At 43.4% G+C, this 20,633-nt stretch overlaps 1 protein-coding gene across 1 annotated transcript in view; it reads left to right on the top strand.

Annotated features, from left to right (window-relative positions):
* cerk (ceramide kinase) overlaps window positions 1-20,633 on the top strand; it is a gene marked incomplete at both ends in the record, with an annotated part of 95,981 nt that overhangs the window by 71,304 nt on the left and 4,044 nt on the right. The window contains one exon of the mRNA XM_083661870.1: window positions 655-860. Coding sequence (XP_083517996.1) covers window positions 655-860 — 206 coding nt within the window. The remainder of the gene's footprint in view (window positions 1-654; window positions 861-20,633) is intronic.

Here is a 20,633-nt window from a genome sequence, read left to right as displayed (position 1 = left end):
AATCAGAAAAAAAGATTTTGTCAAAGAAATTGGTATACATTGAAACGGGTATAAAAACCTAGGCAATACGTTCATTTTAATGGTGTTGATTCTACCTCCTAATGAAAATGACAATAAGTTCCAATGTTCCAGATCTTGTTTGAGAGTGTCTATAAGTGGGGGTAAGTTAGCTTTATAAAGATGTTTAAAATTGTGAGTAATCCATATTCCAAGATATTTAAATTTATTTTTACTTATTCTAAAGGGCAATGAACTAAATACAATCTGCTTAGCTGCAGGGTTAACTTAATAGGCATAAGTTCGCTTTTTTGTGTGTTAATTTTATAGCCTGATATCTTCCCAAATGTAGTTAGTAGTTTGAGTGTTTGTGGCAGGCTGTTTAACGGTTCGGACAAGTACAAGAGCATAATTGTAGTACTTTTTTAAGAAAAGTCCAAATTCTCCGATTCAGTAAACTGAATATCTTTGGGTTGTAGACATTTGAGGATGGTCATCTTGGGCTTTGGGAAAGACTGATCGACATTTTTCTCCATTTTCTGACCATTCATAGACCAAACAACGAATGGATTAATCGAGAAAATAATCAACAGATTAATTGATAATGAAAATAATCATTAGGTGCAGCCCTACTTACACCTTATCTCTGTGTTGCAGACGGCAGCAGTGGGTGGTGTGTAATTCGGGGTAAGTTCATGGCCATCAACGCAGCCAGCATGAGCTGTGCGTGTCCCCGCAGTCCTGACGGCCTGTCACCCTCCGCACACCTGGCCGACGGCACCGCCGACCTCATCCTCGTCAGGAAGTGCTCCCGCCTGGACTTCCTGCGGCACCTCCTGCGACACACCAACAAAGAAGACCAGGTAGGGAGGTAGCAGTCTGTGTTAACATACATCATCACACCAACAAAGAAGACCAGGTAGGGAGGCAGCAGTCTGTGTTAACATACATCATCATTAACCTCTCCAAGCAGTGAGTTCTGATCTGAAATTACTTTTTGTCTTCAGAGCATTCTCCATGAAATCACCAAGGTGCAATATTGAATTTATGAAACATGTTTTTATGCCTCCGCCGGGTTGGCTGTGCATCCCATTCTCGTTAACCCGATATCTCAGGAACGCCTTGAGGGAATCTCTTCAAATCTGGTACAAATGTCCATTTGGACTCAAGGATTATCTGATTGGATTTTAGCAGTCAAAGGTCAAAGTTCCAGGTCACTGTGACCTCACGTGTGTCCCTTTCTCATTAACACGGTATTTCAGGAGCACCTTGAGGGTATTTCTTCAAATTTGGCACGTTTGTGTCGCAAACGTCCACTTGGACTCAAGGACTCACTGTGACCTCAAAGGTCACTGTGACCTCACAAACTACTTTTTTGGCCACAACTCAACAAGAATTCATACGCTAATTATGACAAAATTTCACACAAATGTCTAATAGGATAAAATGGTGAAGTGATGACATTTTATATTTCAAAGTTCAACTTCACTGTGACATCATACCACTGTAGCTGAGAAAAAGATCTTGGGTCACTCTTACTTTTGCACACACCAAAATCCTTTAAGTTGACTTAATAATCACATTAATTATATTGATCTGGACCCCAAGATACCCTCTTCACTTCCTCTACCTGGATGACAACCAGGACAGGGGGCGTGGCCTCCTGCTCCTCTGGTGGCTGATATTGAGCTTCATGTTGAGTGTCATTGTTGCACCATGTGACAAAGCTCCCTATCAGTCCCCAGTACTCTTCTGAAAAAAATAAATACAAATAGTCTATGTGAAGACAGCATGCTTCTCACTGGAAATGACCCATTGGTGCGATACACGTCAATATAGTGATAACTTCCATTTAGCCAAAAATACACTTAATACTTGTTATTAAATTCCTTGACTACATATATTTTATCAGTCTGGACAGACATTGATCTAAACTGCAACTTGACTTGTTGGCAGAGGCATACAGCCGCAAGGCGCTTATTTCTAGTTTCTCATTGTGCTGGACAGCCTGTGCACTGTTTGTGCTGGACAGCCTGTGCACTGTTTGTGCTGAACAGCCTGTTCATTGTTTGTGCTGAACAGCCTGTTCACTGTTTGTGCTGAACAGCCTGTTCATTGTTTGTGCTGGACAGCCTGTTCATTGTTTGTGCTGGACAGCCTGTTCACTGTTTGTGCTGGGCAGCCTGTTCACTGTTTGTGCTGGACAGCCTGTGCACTGTTTGTGCTGGACAGCCTGTGCACTGTTTGTGCTGAACAGCCTGTTCACTGTTTGTGCTGAACAGCCTGTGCACTGTTTGTGCTGAACAGCCTGTTCACTGTTTGTGCTGAACAGCCTGTGCACTGTTTGTGCTGAACAGCCTGTGCACTGTTTGTGCTGGACAGCCTGTGCACTGTTTGTGCTGAACAGCCTGTTCACTGTTTGTGCTGAACAGCCTGTGCACTGTTTGTGCTGGACAGCCTGTTCACTGTTTGTGCTGGACACCCTGTTCACTGTTTGTGCTGGACAGCCTGTTCACTGTTTGTGCTGAACAGCCTGTTCACTGTTTGTGCTGAACAGCCTGTTCAGTGTTTGTGCTGAACAGCCTGTGCACTGTTTGTGCTGGACAGCCTGTTCACTGTTTGTGCTGGACAGCCTGTTCACTGTTTGTGCTGGACAGCCTGTTCACTGTTTGTGCTGGACAGCCTGTTCACTGTTTGTGCTGGACAGCCTGTGCACTGTTTGTGCTGAACAGCCTGTTCAGTGTTTGTGAACACGACCAACTCTCACACAGAAGTTACAAGCCATGGCACCAAGACTAAAGAGACGTTAAACTGATGTAGTCTAGAGCTGCTCCATTGACAGTAAACAAGAAACTGAATGTGTGGTTTCAGGTTTGTGTGTGAACATTTGCATCAAAATGAGATTTCTATTGCTGCAATATTATGTTGCAAACCATAAAATCGAGCCTGTTCCACAGACAATCATCTGAGATGCTGTTCCAAATCATCTTCTGTAGATCATCTGAGATGCTGTCACACTCGTCTGTCTTTTCCAAAGCATCTTCTGTGCATCATTGAAACTTCACCAGACTCTGCTTTTGTGTCTTTTTTTCTCCCCAATTGTACTTGGCCAATTCTCCCTGCTGTCCCATTTGTTGCTTCACCTCCTCTGCCGATCTGGGGAGAGTTGTAGACTAGCACATGCTTCCTCCGATGCATGTGCAGTCACCAGCTGCTTCTTTTCACCTGCCAGCGAGGGGTTTCACCGGCAGGACGTAGCACATGGGATGATCACACACTTCCACCCAGTCCCTCTTTCCCCCGAACAGCTGCTCTGACCGACCAGAGGAGGCACTAGTGCAGCAACCAGGACTAATACCCTTAATCCGGCTTCCCGTCCGCAGACACAGCCAATTGTGCCTGTATGGACGCCCGACCAAGCTGGAGGTAACACTGGGGCTCGAACCTGTGACCCTTGTGTTGGTAGGCAGGGAATCTACCACTGCAGTACCTGGACGCCCCGGTGCTTTTGTGTCTTTGAATATAGGCCCTTTTCACAGCAAACCTTTTGAGGTGGTTAACGCAGGAAGTAGAGCAGGTGGCACTGGAACACCTAAATGTAATGGAACCATCATTAATGGTATTGGTTACACCTGCTTTACCACCTCAAAACGGTTGCTGTGAAAAGGGTCTATGGGAGAGAATCTTTTGAAGGGTATTTTTGAGGAAGTGATCCTTGCCCAGTAAGTCCACACTAAGGAGCTAATAAATAATAAATAAAGGCTGTTATATTGTATGATTCACACACTGCGCAGAATATTCCAGAAATGTGAGTGAGGAATAATAGATGTGATTAGTCAGCTTGGATCCAGCAGGGATAAAAGGAGCCTTTCCTTCAAAGTCTGCGGGAAACTGCAAAAAAAAAAGAAGAAGAACTGCAAAACTTTTAAAATGACGACATCTCGGCCAAAAAGCAACGCGTCAATCACACGCTGCAGAAGTCTGTATTCAACATGAGGAGTTGCTCAACCTGTGCAAAGAAAGATTGAGAGCGAGTGAATGAGCGAGCAGGCGGCAGAGTTTGCCCAGTTGCTGTGCTAGCATCTCGTTTAGCTGACTCTGCTCTTTCCCCCTCTCAACTACTATAAGGTTCATTTCAGTTGAAATGCCTCAGCCCTGGTGTCTGCCCACATATCATAAATAAGGCCAGTCAAGAGAGGCACTGGGAAGAGCTGCCCACATATCATGAATAAGGCCAGTCCAGAGAGGCACTGGGAAGAGCTGCGTCCCAGAGGTTCAGGGATTCATCAGGCCAATAGCACACTAAAGCCTCTCTGGACTGCATTAGTATTACCAGCCTGCTGCTTTAAGAGTCCATTCCAAAATGACATATCAACCATTTAAAAAATATCACTCTCACATCGGGATGAAAGTTAAGCACATTATAGGTTAGTATTGAAGTTAAGAGGCATCTGGGTAGTGCAGCTGTCCATTCCCTGCATACCAACACAAGGGTCGCAGGTTCGAGACCCCGTCTTACCTCCGCCTTGGTCGGGCGTCCATACAGGCACACTTGGCTCGTGTCTGCGGGTGGGAAGCCGGATTAAGGGTGTGTGTCCTGCTCGCTACACTAGTGGCTCCTCTGGTCGGTCGGGGGTAATAGCGCGATCCTCCCACATGCTACATCCTGCCAGTAAAACTCCTCGATGTCAGGTGAAAAGAAGCAGCTGGCGACTGCTAGCCTGGGTAAACCCAGCCTCCACGTGACCTCTATGTACTGAAACTTCAGTTACAGGCATAGTCTGTGATGTCACATTGAAGGCTGGGTTCACCCAGGCTAGGCGACTGCACATGTACCGGAGGAAGCATGTGCTAGTCTAGAGGGAGTGGAGCAATGACCGGGACAGCAGGGGGAATTGGCCAGGTACAATTGGGGAGAAAATGTGAGAAAAATCTGGGGGGGGGGGTGATTTTACCATCCAGATGACTGACTGAATAGCAGTGTGCATTGGAAAGTTCAAATCAGTGCCCTTTACTGGTAATGCTAATGAATATTGTGTCAAACAACTTCCCAAATACTAAAATTTGTAAAAAGATGTCAGAAATGAAAGAAGTGATTTGACTTTCTTTGCCCTTTCCACACATAGAAGGATGTCAGATCTCTCTAATGGAGAGAAATAGATTATATCTCAATAATAATCTCCAAGCGAATGTCCTTAAGTCTATCATTCAGTGAAGGCCAATTCTAATTGGCAGTGGAAACGCATTATGTGGCGCATCCCCAGTTCCTGACTGTGTCTGCTACTTTATTTGCAATTGCAACACAGTGAGGGGGACAAGAAGTCATATAAGTAGGAGTTCACTTAATATCAACACAGTGAGGGAGACAAGAAGTCATATAAGTAGTTCACTTAATATCAACACAGTGAGGGAGACAAGAAGTCATATAAGTAGTTCACTTAATATCAACACAGTGAGGGAGACAAGAAGTCATATAAGTAGTTCACTTAATATCAACACAGTGAGGGAGACAAGAAGTCATATAAGTAGGAGTTCACTTAATATCAACACAGTGAGGGAGACAAGAAGTCATATAAGTAGGAGTTCACTTAATATCAACACAGTGAGGGGGACAAGAAGTAGTATAAGTAGGAGTTCACTTAATATCAACACAGTGAGGGAGACAAGAAGTCATATAAGTAGGAGTTCACTTAATATCAACACAGTGAGGGAGACAAGAAGTCATAAGTAGGAGTTCACTTAATATCAACACAGTGAGGGAGACAAGAAGTCATATAAGTAGTTCACTTAATATCAACACAGTGAGGGAGACAAGAAGTCATATAAGTAGGAGTTCACTTAATATCAACACAGTGAGGGAGACAAGAAGTCATATAAGTAGGAGTTCACTTAATATCAACACAGTGAGGGAGACAATAAGTCATATAAGTAGGAGTTCACTTAATATCAACACAGTGAGGGAGACAAGAAGTCATATAAGTAGTTCACTTAATATCAACACAGTGAGGGGGACAAGAAGTCATATAAGTAGGAGTTCACTTAATATCAACACAGTGAGGGAGACAAGAAGTCATATAAGTAGTTCACTTAATATCAACACAGTGAGGGAGACAAGAAGTCATATAAGTAGTTCACTTAATATCAACACAGTGAGGGGGACAAGAAGTCATATAAGTAGGAGTTCACTTAATATCAACACAGTGAGGGAGACAAGAAGTCATATAAGTAGTTCACTTAATATCAACACAGTGAGGGGGACAAGAAGTCATATAAGTAGTTCACTTAATATCAACACAGTGAGGGGGACAAGAAGTCATATAAGTAGGAGTTCACTTAATATCAACACAGTGAGGGAGACAATAAGTCATATAAGTAGGAGTTCACTTAATATCAACACAGTGAGGGGGACAAGAAGTCATATAAGTAGGAGTTCACTTAATATCAACACAGTGAGGGAGACAAGAAGTCATATAAGTAGGAGTTCACTTAATATCAACACAGTGAGGGAGACAAGAAGTCATATAAGTAGGAGTTCACTTAATATCAACACAGTGAGGGGGACAAGAAGTCATATAAGTAGGAGTTCACTTAATATCAACACAGTGAGGGAGACAAGAAGTCATATAAGTAAGAGTTCACTTAATATCAACACAGTGAGGGAGACAAGAAGTAGTATAAGTAGGAGTTCACTTAATATCAACACAGTGAGGGGGACAAGAAGTCATATAAGTAGGAGTTCACTTAATATCAACACAGTGAGGGGGACAAGAAGTCATATAAGTAGGAGTTCACTTAATATCAACACAGTGAGGGGGACAATAAGTCATATAAGTAGGAGTTCACTTAATATCAACACAGTGAGGGAGACAAGAAGTAGTATAAGTAGGAGTTCACTTAATATCAACACAGTGAGGGGGACAAGAAGTCATATAAGTAGGAGTTCACTTAATATCAACACAGTGAGGGAGACAAGAAGTAGTATAAGTAGGAGTTCACTTAATATCAACACAGTGAGGGAGACAAGAAGTAGTATAAGTAGGAGTTCACTTAATATCAACACAGTGAGGGAGACAAGAAGTCATATAAGTAGTTCACTTAATATCAACACAGTGAGGGGGACAAGAAGTAGTATAAGTAGGAGTTCACTTAATATCAACACAGTGAGGGAGACAAGAAGTCATATAAGTAGGAGTTCACTTAATATCAACACAGTGAGGGGGACAAGAAGTCATATAAGTAGGAGTTCACTTAATATCAACACAGTGAGGGAGACAAGAAGTAGTATAAGTAGGAGTTCACTTAATATCAACACAGTGAGGGAGACAAGAAGTAGTATAAGTAGGAGTTCACTTAATATCAACACAGTGAGGGAGACAAGAAGTCATATAAGTAGGAGTTCACTTAATATCAACACAGTGAGGGGGACAATAAGTCATATAAGTAGGAGTTCACTTAATATCAACACAGTGAGGGGGACAATAAGTCATATAAGTAGGAGTTCACTTAATATCAACACAGTGAGGGAGACAAGAAGTAGTATAAGTAGGAGTTCACTTAATATCAACACAGTGAGGGAGACAAGAAGTAGTATAAGTAGGAGTTCACTTAATATCAACACAGTGAGGGGGACAAGAAGTCATATAAGTAGGAGTTCACTTAATATCAACACAGTGAGGGAGACAAGAAGTAGTATAAGTAGGAGTTCACTTAATATCAACACAGTGAGGGAGACAAGAAGTCATATAAGTAGGAGTTCACTTAATATCAACACAGTGAGGGAGACAAGAAGTAGTATAAGTAGGAGTTCACTTAATATCAACACAGTGAGGGAGACAAGAAGTAGTATAAGTAGGAGTTCACTTAATATCAACACAGTGAGGGAGACAAGAAGTCATATAAGTAGGAGTTCACTTAATATCAACACAGTGAGGGAGACAAGAAGTAGTATAAGTAGGAGTTCACTTAATATCAACACAGTGAGGGAGACAAGAAGTCATATAAGTAGTTCACTTAATATCAACACAGTGAGGGAGACAAGAAGTCATATAAGTAGTTCACTTAATATCAACACAGTGAGGGAGACAAGAAGTCATATAAGTAGGAGTTCACTTAATATCAACACAGTGAGGGAGACAAGAAGTCATATAAGTAGGAGTTCACTTAATATCAACACAGTGAGGGAGACAAGAAGTCATATAAGTAGGAGTTCACTTAATATCAACACAGTGAGGGGGACAAGAAGTCATATAAGTAGGAGTTCACTTAATATCAACACAGTGAGGGGGACAAGAAGTCATATAAGTAGGAGTTCACTTAATATCAACACAGTGAGGGGGACAAGAAGTAGTATAAGTAGGAGTTCACTTAATATCAACACAGTGAGGGAGACAAGAAGTCATATAAGTAGGAGTTCACTTAATATCAACACAGTGAGGGAGACAAGAAGTAGTATAAGTAGGAGTTCACTTAATATCAACACAGTGAGGGAGACAAGAAGTAGTATAAGTAGGAGTTCACTTAATATCAACACAGTGAGGGAGACAAGAAGTCATATAAGTAGGAGTTCACTTAATATCAACACAGTGAGGGAGACAAGAAGTAGTATAAGTAGGAGTTCACTTAATATCAACACAGTGAGGGAGACAAGAAGTCATATAAGTAGTTCACTTAATATCAACACAGTGAGGGAGACAAGAAGTCATATAAGTAGTTCACTTAATATCAACACAGTGAGGGAGACAAGAAGTCATATAAGTAGGAGTTCACTTAATATCAACACAGTGAGGGAGACAAGAAGTCATATAAGTAGGAGTTCACTTAATATCAACACAGTGAGGGAGACAAGAAGTCATATAAGTAGGAGTTCACTTAATATCAACACAGTGAGGGGGACAAGAAGTCATATAAGTAGGAGTTCACTTAATATCAACACAGTGAGGGGGACAAGAAGTCATATAAGTAGGAGTTCACTTAATATCAACACAGTGAGGGGGACAAGAAGTAGTATAAGTAGGAGTTCACTTAATATCAACACAGTGAGGGAGACAAGAAGTCATATAAGTAGGAGTTCACTTAATATCAACACAGTGAGGGAGACAAGAAGTAGTATAAGTAGGAGTTCACTTAATATCAACACAGTGAGGGAGACAAGAAGTAGTATAAGTAGGAGTTCACTTAATATCAACACAGTGAGGGAGACAAGAAGTCATATAAGTAGGAGTTCACTTAATATCAACACAGTGAGGGAGACAAGAAGTCATATAAGTAGGAGTTCACTTAATATCAACACAGTGAGGGAGACAAGAAGTCATATAAGTAGTTCACTTAATATCAACACAGTGAGGGGGACAAGAAGTAGTATAAGTAGGAGTTCACTTAATATCAACACAGTGAGGGAGACAAGAAGTCATATAAGTAGGAGTTCACTTAATATCAACACAGTGAGGGAGACAAGAAGTCATATAAGTAGTTCACTTAATATCAACACAGTGAGGGGGACAAGAAGTAGTATAAGTAGGAGTTCACTTAATATCAACACAGTGAGGGAGACAAGAAGTAGTATAAGTAGGAGTTCACTTAATATCAACACAGTGAGGGAGACAAGAAGTAGTATAAGTAGGAGTTCACTTAATATCAACACAGTGAGGGAGACAAGAAGTCATATAAGTAGGAGTTCACTTAATATCAACACAGTGAGGGAGACAAGAAGTCATATAAGTAGGAGTTCACTTAATATCAACACAGTGAGGGAGACAAGAAGTCATATAAGTAGTTCACTTAATATCAACACAGTGAGGGGGACAAGAAGTAGTATAAGTAGGAGTTCACTTAATATCAACACAGTGAGGGAGACAAGAAGTCATATAAGTAGGAGTTCACTTAATATCAACACAGTGAGGGAGACAAGAAGTAGTGTAGTCGCAGACTGTAGTTCAATCATGGAAGACCAAATAAGGCATTAATAGAGCACCCCATGCTGTCATAACCCTCAGCCCAAATGACGTCACTAAATGACGTCACCATCTCCGACGTCACCTTCTCCATGACGTCCCAAATGACATCATAAATGACATCATAAATGACATCAGTTATGACATCATAAATGCCCTTCTCCCAAATGACATCAGTTATGACATCATAAATGACATCAGTTATGACATCATAAATGCCCTTCTCCTGGTACTATATAAAGCCCCCATCACCACAGCTTAAATCACACTTGTGCAGTCATCACTCACCTTGTGTCAGCATCACGCATTCATCCAGCATCTCCAGAGCAAAAAGCTTCATTCAGTCCAGCACCATGTCCGAGTCCGAAAACGAGCAGCAAAGTTTCAGCTCCACCGTGGACGCTTTCCTCCAGAGCACATTCAACGCCCCGGCCAGCCTCGGGCAAATCCCCAATCCCCAGGCTCCATCTCCGGGCGTCACAGGCGTCTCATGGGACGCCCCCCTCACCAGGGGCCGCGGCCGCAAAAGAAGATCCAACGTCAAGGAGGTCCTCGTCTCGCCTGGATCTCAGTCCGCACAGCACTCCGGAGGCCGCGGCCGCGGCAAAGAGCCCAGAAGTCCACCTCCCCCGGATCTCAGTCCGCACAGCACTCCGGAGGCCGTGGCCGCAGCAAAAGAGCCCAGAAGTCCACCTCCAAGAAAGGCCCAGCGAAGCGCACCACGACCGCCGGCTCCTCGGCGGACGCGCCAAGGCTCCAGCCCCTCCAGGCCTCCAAGATCCCCTGATCGCAACGATGTCTTCACTCGCGAGCCCCACGCTCCCCACGGCAGCAGCCCAAACAGCCCTGCCCCAGGTTCAGGTCGTATCCCCCCTTTTCAGCCGGCATCTCTTCCGGCGGCCGCACTCATTGCCTGGTTTCAGTCAACGTTGCGGCATTGCTGCTGCACTCATTTCAGGCCGGGTGCCAATCCCTTAGCATACGGCATACGGCATACGGCCGCTTCCCTCTCCCGTGTCCATTCGGGTTTTAACAACATGCCTCTAGTCCCAGTTTCCAGTCAACCTTTTCCTTTTCATAGCATGGTTCCTCTCTTACGCATCCAATCCATCGATCCAATCCCAGTCATTTAGATAAAGTATAACCCTTGTAAACTTTTCCGGCCATGCTGAGTAGCGCGCTAGCTACCTGGCTAGCCACCGGCCTTCCATGCTATACTGCGCATGCGCGTGGCTGGTCTAGCGTTGCCAAAGATGCGCATTGCAAATGCAAGATGCGACACTATCGTCTCCCGTCGCATGCTTCAGGCAAAATGGCGATAATCATCAGTTCTGCTGTTGCCGTCCTTCAAAATATAAGAAAATGTATAGCTCAGCGCTAGAGCGGACTGGCTTGAATGTGGGAAAGCGGGGTTCGAATCCCGTGTGCGCGCTGATATTTTAATTTAAGATCCTGGTGAAATATGGTCTAAATCTGAAAGTTCAATAAACGTCTGAAAATAGTGGGTGAAAAAACTTTCACTTTCAAATTTAAACGTCTTTTCAACCGAAAAATGCTCGCGGGTGGTTCTGGCTTCAGCATATGCTTGAATTAAGTTCTAGAGGTGAATGGTTGCAGAAAAGAGGCACCATGAGTTCCCTACTTTCTCCCAGTAGGGAATCGATCTTCCTCTACGAGATTTACTCTGGTATTGCAAATGCATACGAAGCTTCAGTCTCGATCATAAACAAAAGGTGCTCCTCCCAGTCCACCACGGCTTTAATGTGCAGTGCAGCATCACCCGGCTTTCCGTCATGCATAACTCGTCAGGTCAGCAGAGCTCATTCCCCGGTCACGGCGCAGTAGATTCAGCAGAGCACATCCCTGGTCACAGCACAGTGGCTACAGCAGAGCATATCCCGGCAGCGTTGCCAGACGTACGATAATTATCGTACCTGTACGATAATTTTGACCTCTGTACGATGTACGATCAATAATCCCCAAATCCCCCAAACGTACGAGAATCTCATCATTTCGTGACACTTAGACGAATCCTACGTCTATCACTCTATCTGTTTATACAATCATCTCTTCAAACAAACATATTTGCAGCTAATACGTGCAGGGTGTTTTGTTGTTGTTGCAACGCAGGCTGAGACCACAGTGTTGAAAAATCATGCCAAGTCCAAAAAGTAGCCTGTGATCAGCGCAGCCCCCCCCATAGGCGCGCCGAAGGCACGCGCGCCGGGGAGGGGGCGTACGATAATTTCACTCCAAAAACGATAATTTTGACCCTCTGGTACGATAATTCAACATTTGCCATCTGGCAACACTGTATCCCGGTCACAGCAGTGGCTCAGCAGAGCATATCCCTGGGCACAGCTCAGTGGCTTCAGCAGAGCTCCTCCCCGGTCACAGCACAGTGGCTTCAGCAAAGCATATCCCTGGTCACAGCACAGTGGTTTCAGCAGAGCTCCTCCCTGGTCACAGCACAGTGGCTTCAGCAAAGCATATCCCCGGTCACAGCACAGTGGCTTCAGCAGAGCTCCTCCCTGGTCACAGCACAGTGGCTCCAGCAAAGCATATAGCCGGGCACAGCACAGTGGCTTCAGCAAAAGTATACCCCCTGGGCACACCTCTTAGAAAATTGGAACGGAATCTCATTTTTCTACGACGAAATCGTCTCGTCTGCCGACGACTTAAAACTTTCTACAGATGCAGCACATTCACTGCTCCCCCTCCCGCTGGACGTCAAAACTAATCAAAAAGGTCATGGCACGAAAACCGCGTGTCTCCACAGCCAGTCTCTGCCTCAACTGAACTAAGTCCACCGTACAACAGCTCAGCCGAGGGTGCGGGTGCAACTCTCCCGAAGTGACAGTACACGACTGTCAAAACAAATGAAAAAGGCCCATAATAGACATACTGTAGACACGCAACTTAAAGTCAAATCCAAGGGGAAAACGTACTTATTAACAATGGTCAGCCCACCTTTAATATTCCAAATGTCAAAATGCACAAATCAGAACGTGCATCTATTAGGAATAGAACGGATAGATAGGAAAACTATGAGAAAAATATCAAGCCTATCTTTGCCTCATACAATTTGGGATAAAGTAAGTGCACAACTAAAGAATATAACATTATGTCTACTCATTTTTAGACATTTTCATGCCATAATAATATAATGCTAAAGGTTAAATATTGCATCTTTAAGCCATTGCTGGCTATGCTCATGCAGGTTGTTGCGACCTTGGTCATTACTGACCCTAAAAAATGCAGGTCATCGCTGACCTTTTTCTTTTGGGGGGGGTGGTCCCCTCCCGGGGGGGTCCTCCCTTCAACAACTGGGCTGCTGTCCTCATCAGCCATGCGTCCTACATCCATCCAGAGCAAGCTGCTATATCATCAGCCCAAAGATGCCTCCTTCCATGATTGGTAGGAAGTATTAATGCATTTCGTTGGTGGCGGTCCTCTCTCCCAATCCCCGTTTGGTGCCCATGCCCGGGCAATTTGCATATAACCCCATAAGTGTCCTTGCCATTGCTTAACCTCAGTCAGCCCACGTCCTGACAATTTGCACAACCCATCATCCCTGCATTCTGCTTAAACATCAGTCAGCCCATGTCCTGACAAGTCAGCCCCCGTCCTGACAATTTGCTCAACCCATTATCTCTGCATTCTGCTTAAACCTGTCAGCCCACGTCCCGAGAAGTCAGTCCACATCCTGACAACTTGCTCAACCCATTATCCCTGCATCCTGCTTAAACTTCAGTCAGCCCACGTCCTGACAAGTCAGCCAATGTCCCGACAATCTGCATAACCCATCATTCCGGCATTTGCATAAACCTCAATCAGCCCTTGGCCCCCTTTTCCTCATCTCTCCCCATCATCACATGACAGGATCCTGGTTCATCCTTCACTTCAAGACCACACTCCAGAAATGCAACATCCCTGCAGAGAACTATTCCAGTCACTCCTTCAGGATCGGAGCAGCCACATCAGCAGCCATGCAGGGGGCGTCCTCCGCCTCCCTTCAACAACTGGGGCGCTGGTCCTCATCCGCCTATGCATCTTTCATTCGACCAGAGCAAGACACCATATTATCAGCCCAAAGATCCCTCCTTCCATGACTAAAGAGGCAACAAGCACTTCGTTGGTGGTGATCAAACTCTCCTTTTCCTCATCAATGCGCCCATGCCCGGGCTATCCACATCCACGCCCTTGCAACCCCGCTTTGCCTTAAAAAACCCCGGTCAGCCCCTCATCTCCCGACATGCCTAAATTCTCCCCCCGTCAGCCCACGACCTGACTAAAGCATACCCCAGGCGAGCTCCATGACCCCCGTTTTCACTCTCCCAGTTCCTGAAATAACTTTAAATTCCTTTGGGGGATGTCCTATCTCATACAGCACTGACGCCCCTCTCTCATAAGCAAGAGGAGCGTCACATCATGGAGTCATACGCCATACTCAAACCGTCTATTCTGATTCAATAAAGTTTGTTAAAATCATATTACGAGTCTCTCATGATTGAAGTGTAGTCGCAGACTGTAGTTCAATCATGGAAGACCAAATAAGGCATTAATAGAGCACCCCATGCTGTCATAACCCTCAGCCCAAATGACGTCACTAAATGACGTCACCATCTCCGACGTCACCTTCTCCATGACGTCCCAAATGACATCATAAATGACATCATAAATGACATCAGTTATGACATCATAAATGCCCTTCTCCCAAATGACATCAGTTATGACATCATAAATGACATCAGTTATGACATCATAAATGCCCTTCTCCTGGTACTATATAAAGCCCCCATCACCACAGCTTAAATCACACTTGTGCAGTCATCACTCACCTTGTGTCAGCATCACGCATTCATCCAGCATCTCCAGAGCAAAAAGCTTCATCCCACCACCTCCCCAGATCACCACCAATGTCATGACTCCTGTTGGAAACAAATCCCCTTAGGGGGGATGTCCTATCTCATACAGCACTGACGCCCCTCTCTCATAAGCAAGAGGAGCGTCACATCATGGACCTATCTCATACAGCACTGACGCCCCTCTCTCATAAGCAAGAGGAGCGTCACATCATGGAGGGGGATGTCCTATCTCATACAGCACTGACGCCCCTCTCTCATAAGCAAGAGGAGCGTCACATCATGGAGTCATACGCCATACTCAAACCGTCTATTCTGATTCAATAAAGTTTGTTAAAATCATATTACGAGTCTCTCATGATTGAAGTATAAGTAGGAGTTCACTTAATATCAACACAGTGAGGGAGACAAGAAGTAGTATAAGTAGGAGTTCACTTAATATCAACACAGTGAGGGAGACAAGAAGTCATATAAGTAGTTCACTTAATATCAACACAGTGAGGGAGACAAGAAGTCATATAAGTAGTTCACTTAATATCAACACAGTGAGGGGGACAAGAAGTAGTATAAGTAGGAGTTCACTTAATATCAACACAGTGAGGGAGACAAGAAGTCATATAAGTAGGAGTTCACTTAATATCAACACAGTGAGGGAGACAAGAAGTAGTATAAGTAGGAGTTCACTTAATATCAACACAGTGAGGGAGACAAGAAGTCATATAAGTAGGAGTTCACTTAATATCAACACAGTGAGGGGGACAAGAAGTCATAAGTAGGAGTTCACTTAATATCAACACAGTGAGGGGGACAAGAAGTCATATAAGTAGTTCACTTAATATCAACACAGTGAGGGAGACAAGAAGTCATATAAGTAGGAGTTAACTTAATATCAACACAGTGAGGGGGACAAGAAGTCATAAGTAGGAGTTCACTTAATATCAATACAGTGAGGGAGACAAGAAGTCATATAAGTAGGAGTTCACTTAATATCAACACAGTGAGGGAGACAAGAAGTCATAAGTAGGAGTTCACTTAATATCAACACAGTGAGGGGGACAAGAAGTCATATAAGTAGGAGTTCACTTAATATCAACACAGTGAGGGAGACAAGAAGTCATATAAGTAGGAGTTCACTTAATATCAACACAGTGAGGGAGACAAGAAGTCATATAAGTAGTTCACTTAATATCAACACAGTGAGGGAGACAAGAAGTCATATAAGTAGGAGTTCACTTAATATCAACACAGTGAGGGGGACAAGAAGTCATATAAGTAGGAGTTCACTTAATATCAACACAGTGAGGGGGACAAGAAGTCATATAAGTAGGAGTTCACTTAATATCAACACAGTGAGGGGGACAAGAAGTCATATAAGTAGGAGTTCACTTAATATCAACACAGTGAGGGGGACAAGAAGTCATATAAGTAGGAGTTCACTTAATATCAACACAGTGAGGGGGACAAGAAGTAGTATAAGTAGGAGTTCACTTAATATCAACACAGTGAGGGAGACAAGAAGTCATATAAGTAGGAGTTCACTTAATATCAACACAGTGAGGGAGACAAGAAGTAGTATAAGTAGGAGTTCACTTAATATCAACACAGTGAGGGAGACAAGAAGTAGTATAAGTAGGAGTTCACTTAATATCAACACAGTGAGGGAGACAAGAAGTCATATAAGTAGGAGTTCACTTAATATCAACACAGTGAGGGAGACAAGAAGTCATATAAGTAGGAGTTCACTTAATATCAACACAGTGAGGGAGACAAGAAGTCATATAAGTAGTTCACTTAATATCAACACAGTGAGGGGGACAAGAAGTAGTATAAGTAGGAGTTCACTTAATATCAACACAGTGAGGGAGACAAGAAGTCATATAAGTAGGAGTTCACTTAATATCAACACAGTGAGGGAGACAAGAAGTCATATAAGTAGTTCACTTAATATCAACACAGTGAGGGGGACAAGAAGTAGTATAAGTAGGAGTTCACTTAATATCAACACAGTGAGGGAGACAAGAAGTAGTATAAGTAGGAGTTCACTTAATATCAACACAGTGAGGGAGACAAGAAGTAGTATAAGTAGGAGTTCACTTAATATCAACACAGTGAGGGAGACAAGAAGTCATATAAGTAGGAGTTCACTTAATATCAACACAGTGAGGGAGACAAGAAGTCATATAAGTAGGAGTTCACTTAATATCAACACAGTGAGGGAGACAAGAAGTCATATAAGTAGTTCACTTAATATCAACACAGTGAGGGGGACAAGAAGTAGTATAAGTAGGAGTTCACTTAATATCAACACAGTGAGGGAGACAAGAAGTCATATAAGTAGGAGTTCACTTAATATCAACACAGTGAGGGAGACAAGAAGTAGTATAAGTAGGAGTTCACTTAATATCAACACAGTGAGGGAGACAAGAAGTAGTATAAGTAGGAGTTCACTTAATATCAACACAGTGAGGGAGACAAGAAGTCATATAAGTAGTTCACTTAATATCAACACAGTGAGGGGGACAAGAAGTAGTATAAGTAGGAGTTCACTTAATATCAACACAGTGAGGGAGACAAGAAGTCATATAAGTAGGAGTTCACTTAATATCAACACAGTGAGGGAGACAAGAAGTAGTATAAGTAGGAGTTCACTTAATATCAACACAGTGAGGGAGACAAGAAGTCATATAAGTAGGAGTTCACTTAATATCAACACAGTGAGGGGGACAAGAAGTCATAAGTAGGAGTTCACTTAATATCAACACAGTGAGGGGGACAAGAAGTCATATAAGTAGTTCACTTAATATCAACACAGTGAGGGAGACAAGAAGTCATATAAGTAGGAGTTAACTTAATATCAACACAGTGAGGGGGACAAGAAGTCATAAGTAGGAGTTCACTTAATATCAATACAGTGAGGGAGACAAGAAGTCATATAAGTAGGAGTTCACTTAATATCAACACAGTGAGGGAGACAAGAAGTCATAAGTAGGAGTTCACTTAATATCAACACAGTGAGGGGGACAAGAAGTCATATAAGTAGGAGTTCACTTAATATCAACACAGTGAGGGAGACAAGAAGTCATATAAGTAGGAGTTCACTTAATATCAACACAGTGAGGGAGACAAGAAGTCATATAAGTAGTTCACTTAATATCAACACAGTGAGGGAGACAAGAAGTCATATAAGTAGGAGTTCACTTAATATCAACACAGTGAGGGGGACAAGAAGTCATATAAGTAGGAGTTCACTTAATATCAACACAGTGAGGGGGACAAGAAGTCATATAAGTAGGAGTTCACTTAATATCAACACAGTGAGGGGGACAAGAAGTCATATAAGTAGGAGTTCACTTAATATCAACACAGTGAGGGGGACAAGAAGTAGTATAAGTAGGAGTTCACTTAATATCGGCATCTCTGTCCAGCCAAGTGGGGAGAAACAAGGAGTGAGAGGCCACTAAGTGTATTCATGGCCTTGTCAGAAAGGCTTTTAAGCAGAGCGTCCAGCATGAATGCAAAGCGGCCTCAGTCATAAAGTGGCTCTGATGTGGAATAAATGGCTGTCACTGTGTTTAGAGAAAGAGAGAGAGAGAGAGACGGAGGACAGCGGGAGAGGGAGATAGAGAAGAAAGAATAGCTGGAGAACAGACAGACAGGAGCTGGAGACAAGTAGCTTTTGACAAAATAATTTGTTTTTATCTCTTGTTCTTCATTCAGTTATTATATACTGTCCGCCATGCTGTCTGACCTCTCCTCTGCTTCACCCCATCTTGCATTTAATCTCCCCATTTTTGGGGCCGGTGTGCAGCATGCACAGCAGGGCCTCTACATTCGACTCTGTCGCCAATTTGAGCACGGATTCAGGTTCTAAATGTCACTCCCAGCATGCATTTCGGCATAGTGTCACTCCCAGCATGCATTTCGGCATAGGCAGAGGCAGACCGCAGCAGAGAAGACGCTCCGGTCTGCTCCGGTAAGCTCCGGAAAGTTTTTTACAATTTAAAGTTTTATTTCATCACTAAATTAATTTCTGATGACTTTTGATGCCTACAAGCAGGGTAGTAGGTTTCAATAAGTGCCACTTTATGAACATTTATGGCTAAAAATGGCAAAAAGTTCCAGAGCACAATTGGCTGCATCTACATCAGCTGAGCTTTTTATTTGTGTAGTACTGCATGGACACGGAGGACGCTGCAGCTCCACACTACTTTTCTCGCGTCACCAGGCTCTTCTCGGCGAGAAAGAGGAGATTTCCCTCGGCTCGTGCACGAGACGGAGGACGCTGCAGCTCCACACTACTTTTCTCGCGTCACCAGGCTCTTCTCGGTGAGAAAGAGGAGATTTCCCTCGGCTCGTGCACGAGCGGGGGCGAGCCCGGCCTTTGACACAGAGAGAGAGAGAGAGAGAGAGAGAGAGCTCTGTGTCACTTCCTGAAAGTCTTCGCTCTTAAATGTTTATATACTTGGCCAATACGTATCTATCATACAAACAAAGCAAGCTGCCAAACGGTAATGTCTTCATTTAATTAATGTAGAACGCAAAACTTCGTTAAACCCGCATTCCTGTGATAAAGTTAACGTTTGAGTCGGCTTTAAAACGGAGGGTGGTGGACCATGCACCGGCCCTATGCCAGGTTTCGACCTGGCCTTGTTTTCTAAGTCACTTTAATTTTGCTTTCCATTATCAGCAGGAAGGCATAAAAAGACAGAATTCAAGTCAAGTTTATTTGTATAGCCCTAATTCACAAGCATGTCTCAGAGGGCTTCACGGAGAATATGTCTAGCTAAATCTAGCTGACACAACAATAACAAAATATAGCCGCAAGCGGCAATACCGGTGGTTCAAGCCAAATGCTTAAAAGCACTTTTTGGATGTGGAATGTATTATGTGTGACATCACAGTTGAGCAAATGCAAATGCATTCAACCCCCCCACACACACACACACACACACAACTGCCCGACTGACATTACTTCCGTCACAGATGGACCTACAGGTGACTACACTTTTTTTTACACGAGATGGATTCGTGCAGGTCAACTACTGACCTCCAGGTGCATACGAGCAAAATCACGCATAGAAGCGGCTGCACCGCTTAACAAGTATCAAAATGAATACAAATATTTCTTCGGTTTCTACCACCAATGTCTGTCTTTGGGACAAATTTCAGGTCTCTGCGATGTACCAACTCACAGGAATTTGCGTCGCGGCAGAAAAAAAGGGGAGGGATGGTGATGGTGATGATGTCACAATGCCCTAAAATGCCCTGCGAAGGCCTAAAAATGTAAAATATCGCTGTTATATCACCAGAATTTGGTAGATTGGTGTAATTTTTTGTTTCTGAATAGTAAAAACAATAGGGTTTCCAGCCCCTTTGGAGCTCGAACCCCTAATTACAGTAATAATAATAATAATAATAACATGATTGAACAATCTTATGAAAGAAAAAGACAGATGGATGGGGAGAAAGTGGGGGAGGAGGTGGAGAGAGCGAGAGGTAGGAAGAGAGCAGGGGAAGGGGGGAAGAGGAGAGAGCAGAACAGACAGGATATAGTGCTGGATATATGGTATATAGTGTATATAGTGTAATATATGGTCAGGAATAGTCACATGGGACAGTAAAATTTAGCAATCAAGTTATGTATTATAGTTACCAGGTGATATGAGCCACTAATGGACAGCAAACAATTAGTGTGACATTTATCGCCCAGCCCTAGGGCATACAGCAGCTACTCAATCCGCCTGGCCATTTGTGTAGGCAATGTCCGAAATTAACTTTTTTTTTTACAAAAACGAATTACCTGCCAAATAACTTAATTCAG

The sequence above is a fragment of the Poromitra crassiceps genome (assembly GCF_964638095.1).
Source record: "Poromitra crassiceps genome assembly, chromosome: 2".
NCBI lineage: Eukaryota > Metazoa > Chordata > Actinopteri > Beryciformes > Melamphaidae > Poromitra > Poromitra crassiceps.
Note: the sequence above shows the minus strand (reverse complement) of the source record. Positions and strands in the feature narration are given on the sequence as shown.